The sequence below is a fragment of the Miscanthus floridulus genome, chromosome 4, assembly GCF_019320115.1.
Source record: "Miscanthus floridulus cultivar M001 chromosome 4, ASM1932011v1, whole genome shotgun sequence".
NCBI lineage: Eukaryota > Viridiplantae > Streptophyta > Magnoliopsida > Poales > Poaceae > Miscanthus > Miscanthus floridulus.
In genome coordinates, this window is record NC_089583.1 from 114,764,673 (window position 1) to 114,780,242 (window position 15,570).

At 46.2% G+C, this 15,570-nt stretch overlaps 2 protein-coding genes and 1 pseudogene across 4 annotated transcripts; all 3 read right to left on the reverse strand.

The window, feature by feature from the left end:
• Positions 1-2,292: 2,292 nt before the first annotated feature.
• Positions 2,293-4,741, reverse strand: LOC136550416 (probable calcium-binding protein CML13). Its single transcript, XM_066541983.1, has 7 exons — positions 4,439-4,741; positions 4,019-4,136; positions 3,904-3,940; positions 3,799-3,826; positions 3,156-3,308; positions 2,648-2,750; positions 2,293-2,545 (listed from the first exon to the last, which is right to left on the reverse strand). The coding sequence occupies exons 1-7, from the start codon at positions 4,451-4,453 to the stop codon at positions 2,481-2,483; spliced, it is 519 nt and encodes a 172-aa protein (XP_066398080.1). The 5' UTR covers positions 4,454-4,741; the 3' UTR covers positions 2,293-2,480.
• Positions 4,742-5,652: 911 nt separating this feature from the next.
• Positions 5,653-9,937, reverse strand: LOC136550415 (uncharacterized; annotated as a pseudogene).
• A 2,140-nt stretch (positions 9,938-12,077) lies between these two features.
• Positions 12,078-15,351, reverse strand: LOC136552730 (uncharacterized). Of its 3 annotated transcripts, none has more exons than XM_066544293.1 (10): positions 15,055-15,341; positions 14,813-14,869; positions 14,643-14,710; positions 14,298-14,508; positions 14,125-14,228; positions 13,767-13,842; positions 13,601-13,660; positions 13,467-13,517; positions 12,967-13,045; positions 12,078-12,591 (listed from the first exon to the last, which is right to left on the reverse strand). In XM_066544293.1, exons 1-10 carry the CDS (start codon positions 15,295-15,297, stop codon positions 12,497-12,499), a joined length of 1,044 nt encoding a protein of 347 aa, XP_066400390.1. In that variant the 5' UTR covers positions 15,298-15,341; the 3' UTR covers positions 12,078-12,496. The 3 variants fall into 3 exon arrangements, with proteins under 3 accessions (XP_066400390.1, XP_066400391.1, XP_066400392.1); XM_066544294.1 differs by having other exon boundaries at positions 14,125-14,225; positions 15,055-15,334; XM_066544295.1 differs by lacking the exon at positions 13,467-13,517 and having other exon boundaries at positions 15,055-15,351.
• Positions 15,352-15,570: the final 219 nt, after the last annotated feature.

Sequence of the window (15,570 nt, forward strand, 5' to 3'; positions counted from 1 at the left end):
TCCAGCAGATTAACGATCGGCTAGATTTGATTCATTCCTGTCCAGTACCTCTCACGCCAGTCCAAACCCCCTGCACTAATTAATTCCACCCCAAAGCGGGTTGGTTTGTGGAGTGGACGAAGGAAAGCACAGGATTCCATCCAGCAGCGAGGACCCGCGACGGCGAGTCGGCGGCCCATCCTGCCGTCCGCTCCCGCTAAGGCCACGAAACGGACGGCTTGCGTGGGGGCCGCTGCGACCGGGACGTTTTTGGGGGCGTGCAAGCGCGCGTTGGTGTCCACCCCTGCAATGTGCTCCGGGTACGCAGGCAAAACGTACCCATAGTGTACGTGTACTGTGTACTTGTACTCCGTACTTCTCTGAGAATTTCATACTCTGCTGCTTTAACTACGAGAGGTGTGCTAGATCGTGCGTGCATAATAATAAACAGATAAGAGGCGCAAAAAAAAAAAAACCCAGATAAGTAAGCACTAGTACTACGCCGCAGGGTTTTTGTTGGTCTGGCCTGGCGGACGGGCATCCCGGGAATGAGACGTGCGTGCTAGGTGTGTGATCCATTTGAAGGCGTAGTGAATGCTTCACCTAAGCCACCGCATACGTGGGAACGTCGAGTTATGGCCGGATCCAGACGTCTCGCCGGAAGATCAGGATCTCCGACGGTACACGTACAAGTACAACCATCTCCCTCGAGAATTTCACGTACTATATACTACAAAGATCCACTTTTGGTTGGAGTTGGATTGTTCCTTCCTGTATGTTTACAGGCAGAATGGCAGAGGCAGATCATCAGGCAGCAGCGGCGCGCAGCACATGCTTTGCGCCAGCGTGAGTGGCTGCAGACAGCGTCATTAGCCGCCAGTAAAAACATGTTCCCGTCCCCAGCCAAAAAGACTCGCAGCAGAGCAGAGGACGAGACAAATAATTGCGTGGCAACAGCGACGCGGCACGGGAGCGGGGACGTGGACGAAGACGGAACTGGCGCGGCGCGGCCGCGCGGGCCTCGACGACACGGACGCGAACCGACGGGTGGCCACCGCGGTGTCCGCGTGCTCCTGCCCCGAGCCCGCGCCGCCGCCGGGCCACCGCCGCCCCGAGTTCGGGGGCCGGGTCCCGGCCTCCCCTGTGCCGTGCGTGCGCAGAAGCGACAGCGTCTTTTCAGAGTCTGGCAGCGGAGGGCTGCTCGGCTTTCCACTCCAACACCGCGGCAGGAAAAGACACGGAATGGAAGTCTGTAGCCTTGGCCGTTGGTGTTTGGCGTGGCTGCCTCCTCGGCTCGCCCGCCGGGCCTTGTTCAGTTGTTCTTGTTTCTCCCGGTCCTGGCAGTCGGCAGATCTGGTGGCCCGCCCGGCCACGCCGCCAAAGCGGCCCAACAGATTCATTGCCGGGCAGGCCACGGTAGGCGCGGCGCCGTTGTTGTCTTGACTGTTGAGCCGCGCGCAGCTCTCGGTTCATCGCTCATCGACAGTGAGCCCAGTGACCGTTGCCAGTTTAAACGTTTAATAAACACCCGATCAATCAGTGCCGTCCTCCTGAAACGATTGATCTGTGAGACTGTGGCGCAGGCTGTCCTCTTCTCACGGTTGACTCGAAATCCAGAGCGGGGGCCAGAAGCAAGCCGTGGCCCAAATCCATACGGATGATCCTCAACCGACAACAGCATACCTCAGGTTAGTTGTGGGGTCGATCGCCAGACCGTAGCTACCACTACCATACCAGCTAACTGAACACCAAGGCAACCAGTACCGTACTGGACACCGCGCAAACTGATGACATCTTTAGCGTTCTGAAAACGGGTCCGCTGGAGTTCCAGTCTACAAGCACAGACCAGAGCTGCTATAATATTTTATTTTATCGAAAATGGTCGGCAGGACCCCTGCCGAACTTGTATTGATAGAGCAGGAATGCTACCACAATTCCACAAACATGAACCATTTCCATTTCACTTGGCTTCATTGCTCATATTTGCAACCACACGATAGATGGCAGAGCCGAAGTATTTGTTTTGCGGCTGATGCTGTTTTGTGGTGAGAGAAAAACACTAACTGATAAGTTCAAGCGAACAACGCTGTCACGATGGATCACTGATAGCATTTGCTCGACGAGACGACGACAACGACAGCGGCACCAGAAAAATTAGTGAGTTTCAGATGTTGAAACCGAACTTCATTACCAGGTAGCAACGAAATTAGAGTTTCAGATGTTCGCAACATCCACCGCATACATGCCACAAAACTTCCACACTCCTAAACAGAGTTCAGAAAGCTGGACAAATTTCAGAAAAACGACCAGCTATTGAACTTCAACAGAAATATGATGCATATATAGAAGTTACCATACTTAAGTTGGCACAGCAAGATTTTTTTTAAGGATAAGCATAAGCAGATCACAACATTATTGTTCATAGTAATTACACCAGTCAATAAGCACACGCCCGGTGATCATAAACCAACTGACGGTGTCAAGGACTAAATAAGATACACCTAGTAGCCATAGCTAGTCCTCCTCATCATCCTGATGAACTCCTCAAAGTCTATCTCACCGTCACCTGTGACAAACCAGAAATCAAGATAAATTACAGCTAGTAACTTAAAAAATGAGGGTCTTTCTAATTTGCATAAACAAAGAAAGATGGCAGAGCACAACTAACCATTTCTGTCCGCCTCTTGCACCATGTCTTGGATCTCATCGAGGGTGAGATTTACACCCAGCTCTTTGGCAATCCTCTGAATATCAATGTTAGAAATCTTTCCCTGCATGGACATTAAAACATACTTTAAGAGCTACTATAGCATTGTCCGAGGGATTACTCATGTTTAGAATATGGTACAGATGCAAAGAAGTGTTTTGTGTTCTTTATCTCAGTCAATTCCATTAAGCTAAAGGGGAGACATACTAACATTTTGCTCTCAGAACACTAGGAGAGAGAAGATTGAAAATTGTGTAAGCATCCGTTATTCGTCATCTTTAAGTTATGAAAACCACTTGGGTGATTGTTGACTAGAGAAAATCTAGTTGCTTATTGTCTAATAGGAGGTTGACAATTGACATACTTGAAAAGATAATTGACATGATTGAAAAGATAAGGCAAGCAAAATTGTAGTCCAGTACACTATAGAAGAAAGCATGTGTGAAAGAAAAGAGGGATGATGCTTTACATTTCCATCTTGGTCAATAATGCGGAATGCTTTTGAAAGCTCCTCTTTACTATCCCTCTCTCCGATTTTGGCAGTCATCATGTGCTCAAACTCCTCGTAGTCGATCGCTCCACTGCCATCTTTGTCAACATCAGCAATCATTTGCCTAATTTGCTGCATTATCCAGAAGGTGAGTAGTGTTATTTCAAGGAACTTTCCACAGCACATGGATGTGGTTCCATACTTGCATGGGCTCAAACACAGAAAAGAAAATATGAAATAATATTGTGGCTCTTATTTTCGCGAGGGGCATAATATATCATGGACAGGATGAACTCAACTCATCAACAAGCTAACTTCTTAAGAAATATGAAAGATAGGGACACTAAAAGATATGCTCAAAAGGAAACAGTCACTGCAACAGGAACAGAAGGAAATGCTCAGCGCAACAATATCAGCAGGAACTCTATCTCTCACTACTTAACATTGCGCTTATTCTAGGACTGCTTATGCAAGATTACAATATCAATTCACCTAACATAAATGGAAGAGCTATAGCATTCTTTGCCGTAGAACTGTCGAGGAACAAGACAACTATAACGCACTTTCTAGAGAATGAAAATATACTCTAAAACAAAGGATAGGCTACTAGGACGAATAATACCTCTTCAGTTATCTCAAATCCCAAGGCTCTGTACACAAAATAAATAATTTCAGAGGCCTGGTTGCAGCTCGGCTGTTAAAATGAGAATGGTTATGCCAGCCTTACCTCATGGCAACATTCAGCTCTTTTGCATCAATGGTTCCTGTGAGATAAGTATACTAGTAAGATATCAACAGTACCAACACCAGGAAAGCAATCCCCCAAAGGAAATTGTCAGTACCAGAGTTATCTGTATCAAACAGATCAAATGCTTCCTTTATTTCCTGCCTCTTCTGCTGCGTCAGGCCATGAGGGCGAACTCTAGGCCTCTCCCTCCTGGTCTGCCCCTTGACAGTAGACTACAAATTTCACACGTCACAAGTGAGATCAACGATCAAGTCATCACAAGAATACTAGAATCCACAATTTGAGACAATTCATCCTAGTATAAAAACAAAACTCAACCTAATGGTTTTAGATGGACATGTTGCAACCAGGGGTGGATCTAGCACGTATGCACCGATATTTTTTTTGCAAAAAAACTAAAAAGAAAATCGAAGCTAGCGGCCTGTAATTGTGTCAGATCCGAATACAAATAGCTTACATTAGGGTTCAGGGAGCTCGGTTTTACGCAGCGGGAAGGGAAAAGGGGCGGGCGTACCTGGTTGAAACTCATCGCCGGCGATGGGCTCCACGAAGACCTGGCGTAGGGTGGTGGCGCCGCTCGCCCAGTCGTCGCCGGATAGAGAGAGCGCGCGCGCGAGCGAGAGAGTTGGGAGTTCGGACCGCGTGAACGGGAGAGGCGGAGGAGAGGGGTGACGCGTGAAGTGGGGAACTGAGGTCGGACCGTCGGAGGGGTGAACGCAAGTTAACTGGCAAGGCGTTGCTCTTGCTTCCTCATCTCGGGGCTCTCGGCCTTCAAAGTAGAAAAGGTCTATTGTAGGCCTTGGCAGGTTTAGACCGTCTCCAGTAAGGACATCTAAACCTAAAATGGTTAGAGAGAGATCCAAAATTAACCTCCAACAGACTACCTATACAGAAGATCTATTTTAGGTTGGCTGAGAGACACAACCCAAATATGAGTATCCTCTCTCCTGGAAACCCATTTGCAGAAAGGATTCTCTTTTAAGTCTGGTTGTTGGAGAAGATGTCGAATAGATATTGAACTTTTTACTATAACGCTATCCAAAGGATGAATGTGTCTTGTATTTTAGGTGTTGTTGTTGGAGATAGTCTTATTCAAGCCCAACTAAAAAAAAGACGTTGTGCAAAAAAATTCAAAATTTAACTAGTTTTTCCATCTTACAGCTGTACTTGCTGTGGCGAAGACTGCACGTTCACTTTGGTGGACTCGATATTATTTGTAGAGCTGTGAGCAAAATAGGTGAAATTTGAATCCATTCATAACATATTATAAGGATGCTAAACTGTTTTGGTCCTTGTGATAATGCAATGGCCGGGGATTTTGCCCTGAAACTCTAAAAAGATCATAACATATTAACATTCTTCTCCAAAGGAAGCTCCATGCGTAACACATTATCAGAATTCATAAAGACAATATTTGCAATTGATATGGAGACTCCTGGTCCCTGGAAGCAATTGTATATGGAGACTCATGGTCGCTGGAACCCCCTCTCTGTTTGCAAAAAATCTGGTCCCGGGAACTCCTTTCTGTTTGCAAGAAATCTAGGTCCTCTAGCAGGCAGGTGTCAACCATCAAAAGTTAAGGACAGTTTGGTTCCTTTGCTCAGCCACTGGCGGAGCTAGAAATACGAATTTTTCTTTGTTATATAGAGGGGCCAGCAGTCCAAATATTATCAAAATTTGGTTGAATTGAAAAACAAGGGAAAGGTTGCCCAAGCGAGTGAGGCAAACTTGGAGAGCGAAACAACCTAACGCGTTCGAAATTCTTATATGAATAGTAAACCAAAATGTAGATATGACGTTAACCAAAATATGAAAGCACTCCATTTACAGGTTACAGCACCAAACACAGAACAAAGGAAATTTGTTTTCATACATCAGGGTCACTCAGAAACACAACAAAACCATCAACTGACTCGAATCAATCTAAAGGCTAAATTGAACGAACTATTTTGACTTCCAAACCAGAATAAAGGGTAAGCTAGTTTATTTTACAAACTTGCACTGTTTGACTTTCTCTCTGATTCAGTTACTACCAGGTGAGTGTGTTAGTCAACTCCAGAGATCACTCCGTGGACATTGCATTATCCTTTTGGTCCATGATCCTTGCAGTAGCCAGAGGGAGACCCAGCTTCAACATCAAGTAATCCAGCATGCACTTTTGATGCTGCACTGCAGTTACCGCTATTTTTGTCACTCACATCAAGGCAGCCCCACCTGATGGGCTTCTGCCTTCACAACCAGAACCACCTATTGACAATGTGATGTGAAGTAAGAATGTTTTCATAAAACATAGAACAGCGGCAGAACACAACTAAAAGGTACGCTACACACATGGTCAATTACCTGACGATCCCTCGTACCATCAGCAGATTTCAGTCGCTTTCGGTTGCATCCTCGTCTTGATTCTCCAGTCCCTTGGGTCTCCTCATCAAAATTCTGATCCGACCCCTCTGAGTAAATGCACGAGTAGTTCTCTTGTAAAAATCTGGCCATGTCACTCAAGTAAATGAACTTAATACCTTTAAATATTTTGTGTTCATAGTCTGGATATGAAGAAACACATGTCATAATTCCCAAGGTGCACTTCTACTGGTCAGATCTCAGGAAAACAAGACACTGAGCAAGATGCCTTTTTTCCAACCCACAAACAATTTTAACAGCTTACACTTGAAATAAAATTTGGGGAAATCAATTGTTGCTTTGTTTTGCAATAATCTCATAGAAGACAATTAAAATTTGGAAATAGTTTTCTTCCTTTTTGGAGTAACTACAGATCGATATGCAACAGCATTTGCAAAAGGACATCTGATAGATACCCCTCTACCTGCGCTTCTGGAAGGTGAATATCTGTGTTTGCCAACATAGCACGTGGAAGCTTGTCCTGGGCTTGCTGCCCTTGCATGGGAAGTGGCTTTTTCCACAGGCTCAGTGGTTGATGCATTATCTTCCATGGAACGAACTTTTTCATCTTGCTGATTTCCACAACAGGAAGGTGACTCAACATGCTCGGCCTTTATGCAGGACTTGAGTCTGTCACCCTCAACTATGGCACAACATCCCTGCTGCATCATACAAAAATATATGTTACAGCTGCTTCCTTCCATTTTCTGTCAAATAATGAGGGGATATAGCCTTTGCTTATACCTGATCAGGTGTAGTGTATTTAACAATTTGCTTAGATGATTTCATACGCCTACAACATCTTGGAGAGCGATTGAACAGTCCCTTAAAGCTGCAACCACTTTCATGTAATTGGCGCACAAATGTTTCTTCCAATAATTGAAGATAAAGCATGTGCTTTTCATCTGTCCATCTAGTAGATGAGCATACCACGAGAACATCCTGGGACATGAATGGAAGAACTTCATGATAGGTCCTCCAAAAGAAATGACGAGTACAAAATTCAAATGCTGATCTGAGTATTTGTGGTCTTGGACTCTTGATCTCTAAGTGACATGATAGAAATATGGGAATGCTGCTCAAGCATTGCAAGGGTACATTCAGAAAGAAAATGGCATTAAAAAGAACACTGAAATAACCAGCTACCACAACAACAACAACAACAATAAAAGATTTAACCAAAATGGCCTAACTAATCAACTAGTCCATGCAAATCGTAAGTACAACTCAAATGAATTACCCTTTTGTCCATAATTGGCCCCTCAAATGAAAGTTCATCAGAGTTGGCACTAAAAAATATTCTGCACATCACATCAGTCATGTTACAGCAACTTAACTGAATGATTCAGGTTGCAGAATACAATTGTTTAAAGAAATTGTCTTTTGACAGTATGGAATGATCAAGTATCACACAAGACTCATGGCGCAGCCTTGATACTATGGCGACTTACCACCCATTTCTCTCATCTAATGTACTTCATGAAAACCTCACACATCTCGAACAATGCAGTAGGAAAACAAAATCCAAGTGATATCAAAACCGACAGTCATTTGCAATAGCTGGTTTTGCAAACCAAGTAAATCGCATCCTTACGTTGCACAACAGCTATCCAAGCAAACCATTGTGAGCATCATATCCTTCCAGATGCTCGTGGCCATGACATGACCATATAAATCATATGAAGATATCATGTGTCCCCTTGAATCCCACGCCAAAAAAAGCACACTGAAATAGCGAATTACCATTGTGGCAACATACTAAGTGGTTGTTTGGATCTCTTAATTATAAATCAGTTTTTAGAAAATATGTTTTACCATCAATTTTAGATAAACCTGTTTTAAGTAGGTATTCTGTTATTGTTGATTTATACATTACTGTGTTTGGATCGCAATTACTTTCACGGGTTCTTCTTTGGAATCAAATAACAAAGACACAAATTTGATCGCCATGCAAACTGATCATTCCCGTCAAAGCTAGTTGGTACAGGAACCAACGGAGATGCGAGATTTATGGCCGGAGAAACGTGCTTAGCTTATGACGGATTTTATAAAAACGTCTAGGAATAGATTTTAGTAAAACTTGGTATTCTGAGTTTACTGGAGCTGTTTTTACTTATGTCGAAGTTAGTTAGAGAAAACAAACAGGGTTTTCTGGGTAACGAACTAAAAACGGGTTTTAAGGGTTCTGGTTTTCACAAAACTTAAGATCCAAACAACCCCTAAAAGATTGAACCCAGAAGAGCTGAATAATCAACCTGTCCCCAAAACTCCAAAGTACAACTTAACTGAATTACCCTTTTTGTCCATGTCTACTTGTCCCCTCCAATGAAAGGTCAGCAAAGTTATCACTAAAAAGTTTTTTGCACATCACATCAGTCAAGATAAAGCAACTTAACAGAATGATTCAGATTGCAGATTACAATTGTTCAAAGAAATTGTCTTTTAATAGCATGGAATGCTCAAGTATCACACTTAAAGACTTGTGGCGCAACCTTGATAATTTGGCGACTTAGCACCACCTTCACTCATTTAATACACCTCATGAAAGCCTCACGATCTCTGAGCAATGCAGACGAAAAACATAATAAAAGTAATGTCAAAACCGGCAGCCATACACGGTAACTGTTTTTTCCACCAAATCAATAGCAACAGCTATGCAGGCAAACTATTGTGAGCTGCATATCGTTCAAGATGCTCAAGCCATGACCAGTTGAATGAATCATATAAAATCTCATGTATCCCCGTAAATCCTGAAAAAAAAAAGTTGTGCTACGGCTTCCTGAAGAAACCGTGATTCTACTACTCCATTTTGTGCTCGGCGATACTAACAAAGAGGTCCCAAAAATCTACGCCCCTTCTTGTTAACCTAAAATCAAACATCCACTCGAATTTTTTAGCAAAACCAGGTCGCTCAGCAGATCACCCATACAAACATCTAAAACAACTCCGCGCCACAACTGCACACCAACCAAACGAATCCGCGGTCAAACCAAACGAGCTGGGCGAAAAGTTTACCGGCAGGCGCACAAGCTCTCGTAGATCGGGCGCCCCCTCCTCCATGATCTCCGGTCTTCCACTCCGGTCGGTCGGTCGTCCACACCCCCGCCCACCGAGACACAAAACCGTCACCTGCAAATGCATCACCGCCGCATCAAAGCCTCGCATCAGCTCCTCCACGGCCACAAGCGCGGCAAGCATCACAACCGCAGCAGTAGGAAGAGACTGAGCTGTGGTCTGTGGACGACGAGGGACGAGGCGGAGGAGGATTCGAGAAACCTACCGTCCGCGACGCTCCCCGGCCCCTCTCGCGTGGCGCGGCTCCTTCGTTCGGACTTCGGAGCGACGGAAACGGAGCCGAGCGCGTGAAAGCGGTGGACCGGTTGAGTCGAATCCGAGCGGGGGAGGGGACAGGCCGCGCATTTTATCCGGCTTCACTCCGCCGTGGCATCGCTTTTCCACGTGGGCTGGCCTGGCCGGGGCCGGCTGGGCGCGCTGCCAGCCGGTGGACGCTTGGTGAGAAATACTATCTCGGAGGGAGATGGCGTGCGGCGGCCCGGGATCCTCTCTGCACGCCTTCCCCGTGCCTTCCTTCCTTCCCTCCCCATGGCATCACGATATTCTTCTCCACTGACTGATGGATGATCCGGCGGTGGTGACGTCGGACCGGACTGGGTTGTTGCGAGATATTTTTGTGGTCACGATGTCACGTCTCATGGCAGGCTAGACACGATACGATGCATAACATTATCTGGTGATATTTGTCAACAATAAGGCTTGACACGCGTAGCTGTCGTGTGTCTAGGTGATGTACTGCTACACATCTCTACCTGCTTAATATCCTGTTTGGATGGGGATATTGGAGTCTAGAATGGAATTGGAATTAAGTTTCCTTAATACTGCTGTTTGGATGTCCTTGGTATTGATATTTGGAATTGGAACTCTAATACCTTGGAATTGGACTATAACTAAAACTGGCATCTCCCAATACGAAGCATCACCCCTCTGTATTGGGTGGAATTGGGGACCCCGACGCCTCCCTAGCCGCTCTCCCGACCCCGACGCCACCGGCTGCCCTCGAGCCAAGCGCCGCCCTCCACTCCTTGGCCCCGACGCCTCCCTCGCAGCTCTCCTGACCCTGACCCCAACGCCGCCGGCCGCCCCCCGAGCCAAGCCCCGACGACTCCCTCTTCGCTCGCACCGTCCCAACCTCCGCCAATTTCCATCACGTAAGCAATCTGCATGCGAGCCCCGACGCCCCCGTCGCGAGTCATCGCGCCCCTCTCCGTGCATGGGCTCCTTCCTCCCCATCTCTGGAGGTCCGGCTGTTGTGGTCTCCTTCTTCCCCAGCTCCGGCCACCTCTTCTTCCCCAGTTCCGGCAGCTCCTTCCCCAGCTCCGACTACCTCTTCTTCTCCAGCTCCGGCAGCTCCTTCCCCGCAGTCTAGCTCCCTCCTCAGATCCACTGTGACCTGTGGCGAGGCAGCTCCTCAGCGTCGACGTCGAGCTCCCTTCTCCTCCATCACCGCTGCTCCCTCATCGAGCTTCATTTTCCCGTCGCGGTGGTCCTTCCTCAGATCCACCAGCGATGGGAGGTGGTGTGGCGTGGGGGCTGGGTTGCAGGTGCGGTGGAGAAGCCATGTGCATTTGCCAATTCCATCAAATGACATCTAAACATGAATCAGTATTTGCCACGTTACAAATTTCCAACTAGCAATATCATATGCATCCAAACAACAGTATTGGTTTTGCAACTTATTTCCAATACTACTCTAATTTGGTATTACAACCCAATTCAATTCCAGCAGCTCAATATCTACGGAGCCTAAATGTTTTCTGACCCATCTGTGAGCGTTAGGCAATCACAATGCTAGTATTAGACAGCCACAATGTTTTGTTCCAGATCGCTGTCTCGCATACTCACGATGACATGATTCCTCCGTTCCGCCGTCATCAATATACTAATGGTCCTTTCCAGCTCTCACGGCCAATGAGCGGAGGCTCGCGAGCTGTGTCTTTACTCCAAGCAGCGACAATGAGCGTCAGGGCAGAGCAGGGCAGGACAGAAGATCTGGCAGGGGGAGGACGCTAGATATTTTTGCAGTCGCAGGCGCGGGGAGTTAAAAAATCCGTTGCCGCCGCGGCACTGACGAGGCTCTCTGGTCTCTGCGATTCTGCCCAAGCGCTGACTTCATCCGTGATCCGTCCCGCGGCTTCGGATATTTTGAGCTTGAGCCCAAGCCAAACCGGCCTAGCCCATACGGCGCCAACGACCTGGAGATGGCGCGTTTTATTCGTCTGCTAGTCCACGTCCACGACAACATGGGCATGGGCAAGAAGAATGCTGTTTCAGTAATAAAAAAAAAAAACGGGGCTGCTTGGTTTCTTTGCTGGCTTCTGGTACACCTTGCCGAGCAAGGATAGCTAGTACAGATGGGTGTTCGCTTTCTTTGCCAGAGGGTCTCGGGGACTGTGACGGCAAGATCTGCTCGCTCGTGCAAGAGAGCCATTTTGGCTCGCCGGCGTGAGCAAGCTCCTCGTCGCCCAGCGAGGCTAGGCGAGGCTTGCCTTGTCGGAACCAAGCAGCCTACCCTCTCTCTCCGTCCACTCGTCCAGACATAACAGCACATTATGAGTCTTTAAAAAATAACTTGACATGCAGAAATCAATATCAATATTTATTTCTTCTACTAAATTTATTAACAAAAATATTCAACCACGATGATTCAGATACACTCGAACAATGACATTTGCAGAGACAAGAAGTCGGAGTTGGCATTGATGATTCAGATATGTACTCCACCCAACCACGATCAGCAAGCCTCGAGGAAACAGCAATGGCAAGAAGCTTTATGCTGTCACTGAACTGCTATCTCCTAGAGGAATGCTGTTTCAGTAAAAGAAAAACATATTGTACATGGTAAATGTTTGGAACTATTCACTGGCTACAGACGTGGGTACATGAGTAGGAATGTAGGATGAAGCTCAATATATTATTGTTTCATACGCGTGAGTCGTGAGTGTCATTCCAACGTTTCTAGATGGTATATACTGGCGGACCAAACACTATCCCACCAGCAAGAAGCTTTCAGCTCACATAACTGCTTTATTCGTTGATACCACGTTTGACATAAACTGTAATAGGAAAAACTCGCAGAAAATTGCACGAATGTCGTTCACTCTAGTGGTCTACTCGAAGCCGCGAGTTCTTCCATCCGTTGTCGCATCTTGTACTGCAGCATTGCTGGAGCGCAGTCCAAAGGAGTTTCCCCTGCCCAACGTATTAATAATGTTAGCAATTCCGACACTGAAATAACTATCTCTACTTAAAATTGGGTGAGTAACTGAATATATGATGATGATAACTCTCAATAGAACCAAATTGAGCATGGAACTCAAGCCACTTTGCCATTTAGGTCATATAATAGCTCCTCTTTTGCTTTACACTTACAGTGAACATTTTTTTCGAGTGTTTGGGGGCAAATTAAAATTGGAATGGGCACACTGAGCGGGTGTATGTTCAAAATAACTTCTGACAGCAATTTCAATGAATCAACTATGGGAACACTTGGATGTCAGTAATTTAGTAACAAATGTAAACAATATTATCACACAAATGGGCTTATAAGTAGTAAAAGGAACCTACCTTGCCCATTTTTGCTTTCAACATTTGCACCATGGTCCATGAGAACAAGAGCAATCTCTGTCTGGTTAAACAATGCAGCCTGTTGGTCACAGAGAGAAATAAATTACATGTAGATTTGCTTATTTGTTCTGGCAGATTCGAAATACAAAGAGCTTTTTGTTGTGCAAACTGCTCATGATAACATGAAAAAGGGTCCTTAATGCTATGGAGATATATAGCATCTGCGCCTGGCAAACAAGTAAACAACTAAATCACAGAACAATTACTAATTTCCATCTGTGTTCCTTCAAATACTCTATTCAAAATTTTGAAGTAATATAATGCACATTCAGATTTCTGTATGCTATACTCATACATCATCAAGTGATGTAGTCCTTAATGTGAAAATATTTAGCTTGAACAATGTGGTATGATTAGACATTATACACAAACAGTCCAGTAAATCACACAAAGAAGCTTGAATAACTCAACCACAAGGATGACATCAAAAGAACTCATACCAAATGCAGCAAAGTAAATCCTTGTTTGTCGCAGTAGTTGCAATCCACTCCCTTCCCGATGTTGAATGTAAGAATCAAGGTGGAATTAAAAAAAAATCAAGATGACAAGATCAGACAAGAAAGAGAAGTTGTACCTGTGTAAGAAGTTTCTTTACACCCTTAACATCCCCGCCTTTAATTGCTTCTCTCAGTCCCTGTAAGCAGTAAAGACTAGGTTACACAAAATCCTACTTCATGAAGCCAGTGGAATGATGGAAAATATAGAAGGAGAAGGGCACACAACGGGGGAAAAAAACTTACCTCCCCACTAACTTCATAGTCAGAAAGACCCTTATCATTGCTATCGTTGCTCATCAATCCAATATTTAAGAATGAGCTACAAGAACAACGAACGAGGATAGGGGGGTGGGGTGGGGGTTGAGATGATAACTTCAAAGTTAGAACACTTGTTAACAGCACTTAACACAGACATTATCAATCTCCCTATTGCATATGTACAAGCAATAAAGCAGCAAAGCTAATGGCCAAAATATAGTTCCGATTCTTGCTTGGAAAATTTGGCACGTACCATAATAAAGGGATAAACATATCCAAAAAAAAATGAGTAGATAGAGATAAGATATATGGCCAATGTTATGGAACACCAGGACCAACCAACCTTGAGTTGCTACTGGAAGTAGCTGAAGCCTTCTGTTGGGTGTTAGCAGGCTTCTTTGGCCTTGGATTCGACTGTGTGGTTGAAGGAACGCTGCTGATATTCTGCTGCATAGGATCATTGAGTTTAGGTTGGAAACCTCAACAAAGTGTAGATAAAAATGGATTGCCATCAACCTTTACAGGTGCAGGTGCAGGTTCTGGTTTTGGTGCTTCACATATACACAAAGGCATCCCACATTTGCACTCAATAAGGGGTGCCGCGCTCTGAACTGTTAAATTCTTCATAGGCGACGAAGCATCCTCTTTACCCAAACTCAGCCCTGAAAAAGAGTCAGCTGCTCCAGAAATGCTACCAGCCGACGCTGCATTACCAGCACGTCCTTGGCTGCAACATCACAGGACAATGCTAGTTAAATGCATACCCAAGTCAAGCTGCTTACTTCTAAAGTTTTAAACATAAGTGATTGCAAGCACACAATCAGATTCCACCTTAAATTTAAATGATAAGAGGATGGATACCTCGAGGATTCGTTGAAGCAATCGTAGCAGACTCTGACGTCGGTATATATCCCATACTGCGGGAGAGCCTGAAACAGGTTGAAGCTGAGGGTCAAACACTCTCAACCCAGTACCTGCCCGTCTGCAAGAGCTAGGCCACGTACAATTTGATTTAACATTCGGTTCCTCACCATGTGGTACGAAGAATGCTCGTGACAGAGCGTCCGTCCGCAGCTGCGGCAGTGATGCTGTCAGGGGGGAAAAAAGAGAGGAAAAAGTCAGTCATGGTATCTTTAGTTCTCCGAAGCTGGAATCAGGGCCGATGCACGCGTGCTCGGATTCGCAGCGAGAGAAGGGAGGAATTCACACCAGAACGAGCGAGATCGGTTCAGGGATCAGAGATGTATATATGGGGAGAGAAGGGGATCCGTACACGGCGGCGGAAGGCGCTGAAGGTGCAGCGGCAGACGTCGCAGTGGGCGGACTCCTGGAAAGGCGGCGGCGTCTCCATGGCCCTACCGCTCCAGCTGCCCGCAGCGGATTTGGTCCCGAGCTTGCCTGCCTCGCTTCGGCGATCTGCGGTGCAGGCGACGGGGAGAGCCGACGGGTTGAGGAACTGCGAGACCGGGAGGAACAGGGGAGCCGAGTCGGGGGCCCTCTGGCGTTGTCGCCGCATCCACGTCGAGGTGTTGTCGACCACGTATCTGCCGTCCGTGCGAGATCGGACGCCTCTCTGCTTTGGCTCGCTTCACGGCGTAAGGCAAGCGCAACGAATCAGAACCCACCACGTTCTCTAGGCAAATGGAGAGGAACATGACCACGGCGCTCGACTCGGCCCCGTCTCTTTCACACCGGCGCCTCAACCACTTCGCTCCCGTCTCTTCCACGCCGCTCGGATGACTTCCCTGTCTCTTCCACACCGGCGCTGCGCGGCCTGCGCCTCCCTACA

Bases quoted from the DNA above. Each gene is read 5' to 3' on its own strand.
- LOC136550416 (XM_066541983.1), bottom strand. The intron at 2,751-3,155 runs GTAAAGCATCAT...ATGTCCATGCAG, and splicing joins TTATTGACCAAGATGGAAAT to GGAAAGATTTCTAACATTGA. The intron at 2,546-2,647 runs GTTAGTTGTGCT...GGTTTGTCACAG, and splicing joins GCAAGAGGCGGACAGAAATG to GTGACGGTGAGATAGACTTT.
- LOC136552730 (XM_066544293.1), bottom strand. From the start codon at position 15,297: ATGCGGCGACAACGCCAGAGGGCCCCCGACTCGGCTCCCCTGTTCCTC. The intron at 13,843-14,124 runs GTTGGTTGGTCC...TTGTTCTTGTAG, and splicing joins ACTTCCAGTAGCAACTCAAG to CTCATTCTTAAATATTGGAT. The intron at 12,592-12,966 runs GTAGGTTCCTTT...TACGTTGGGCAG, and splicing joins TGAAAGCAAAAATGGGCAAG to GGGAAACTCCTTTGGACTGC.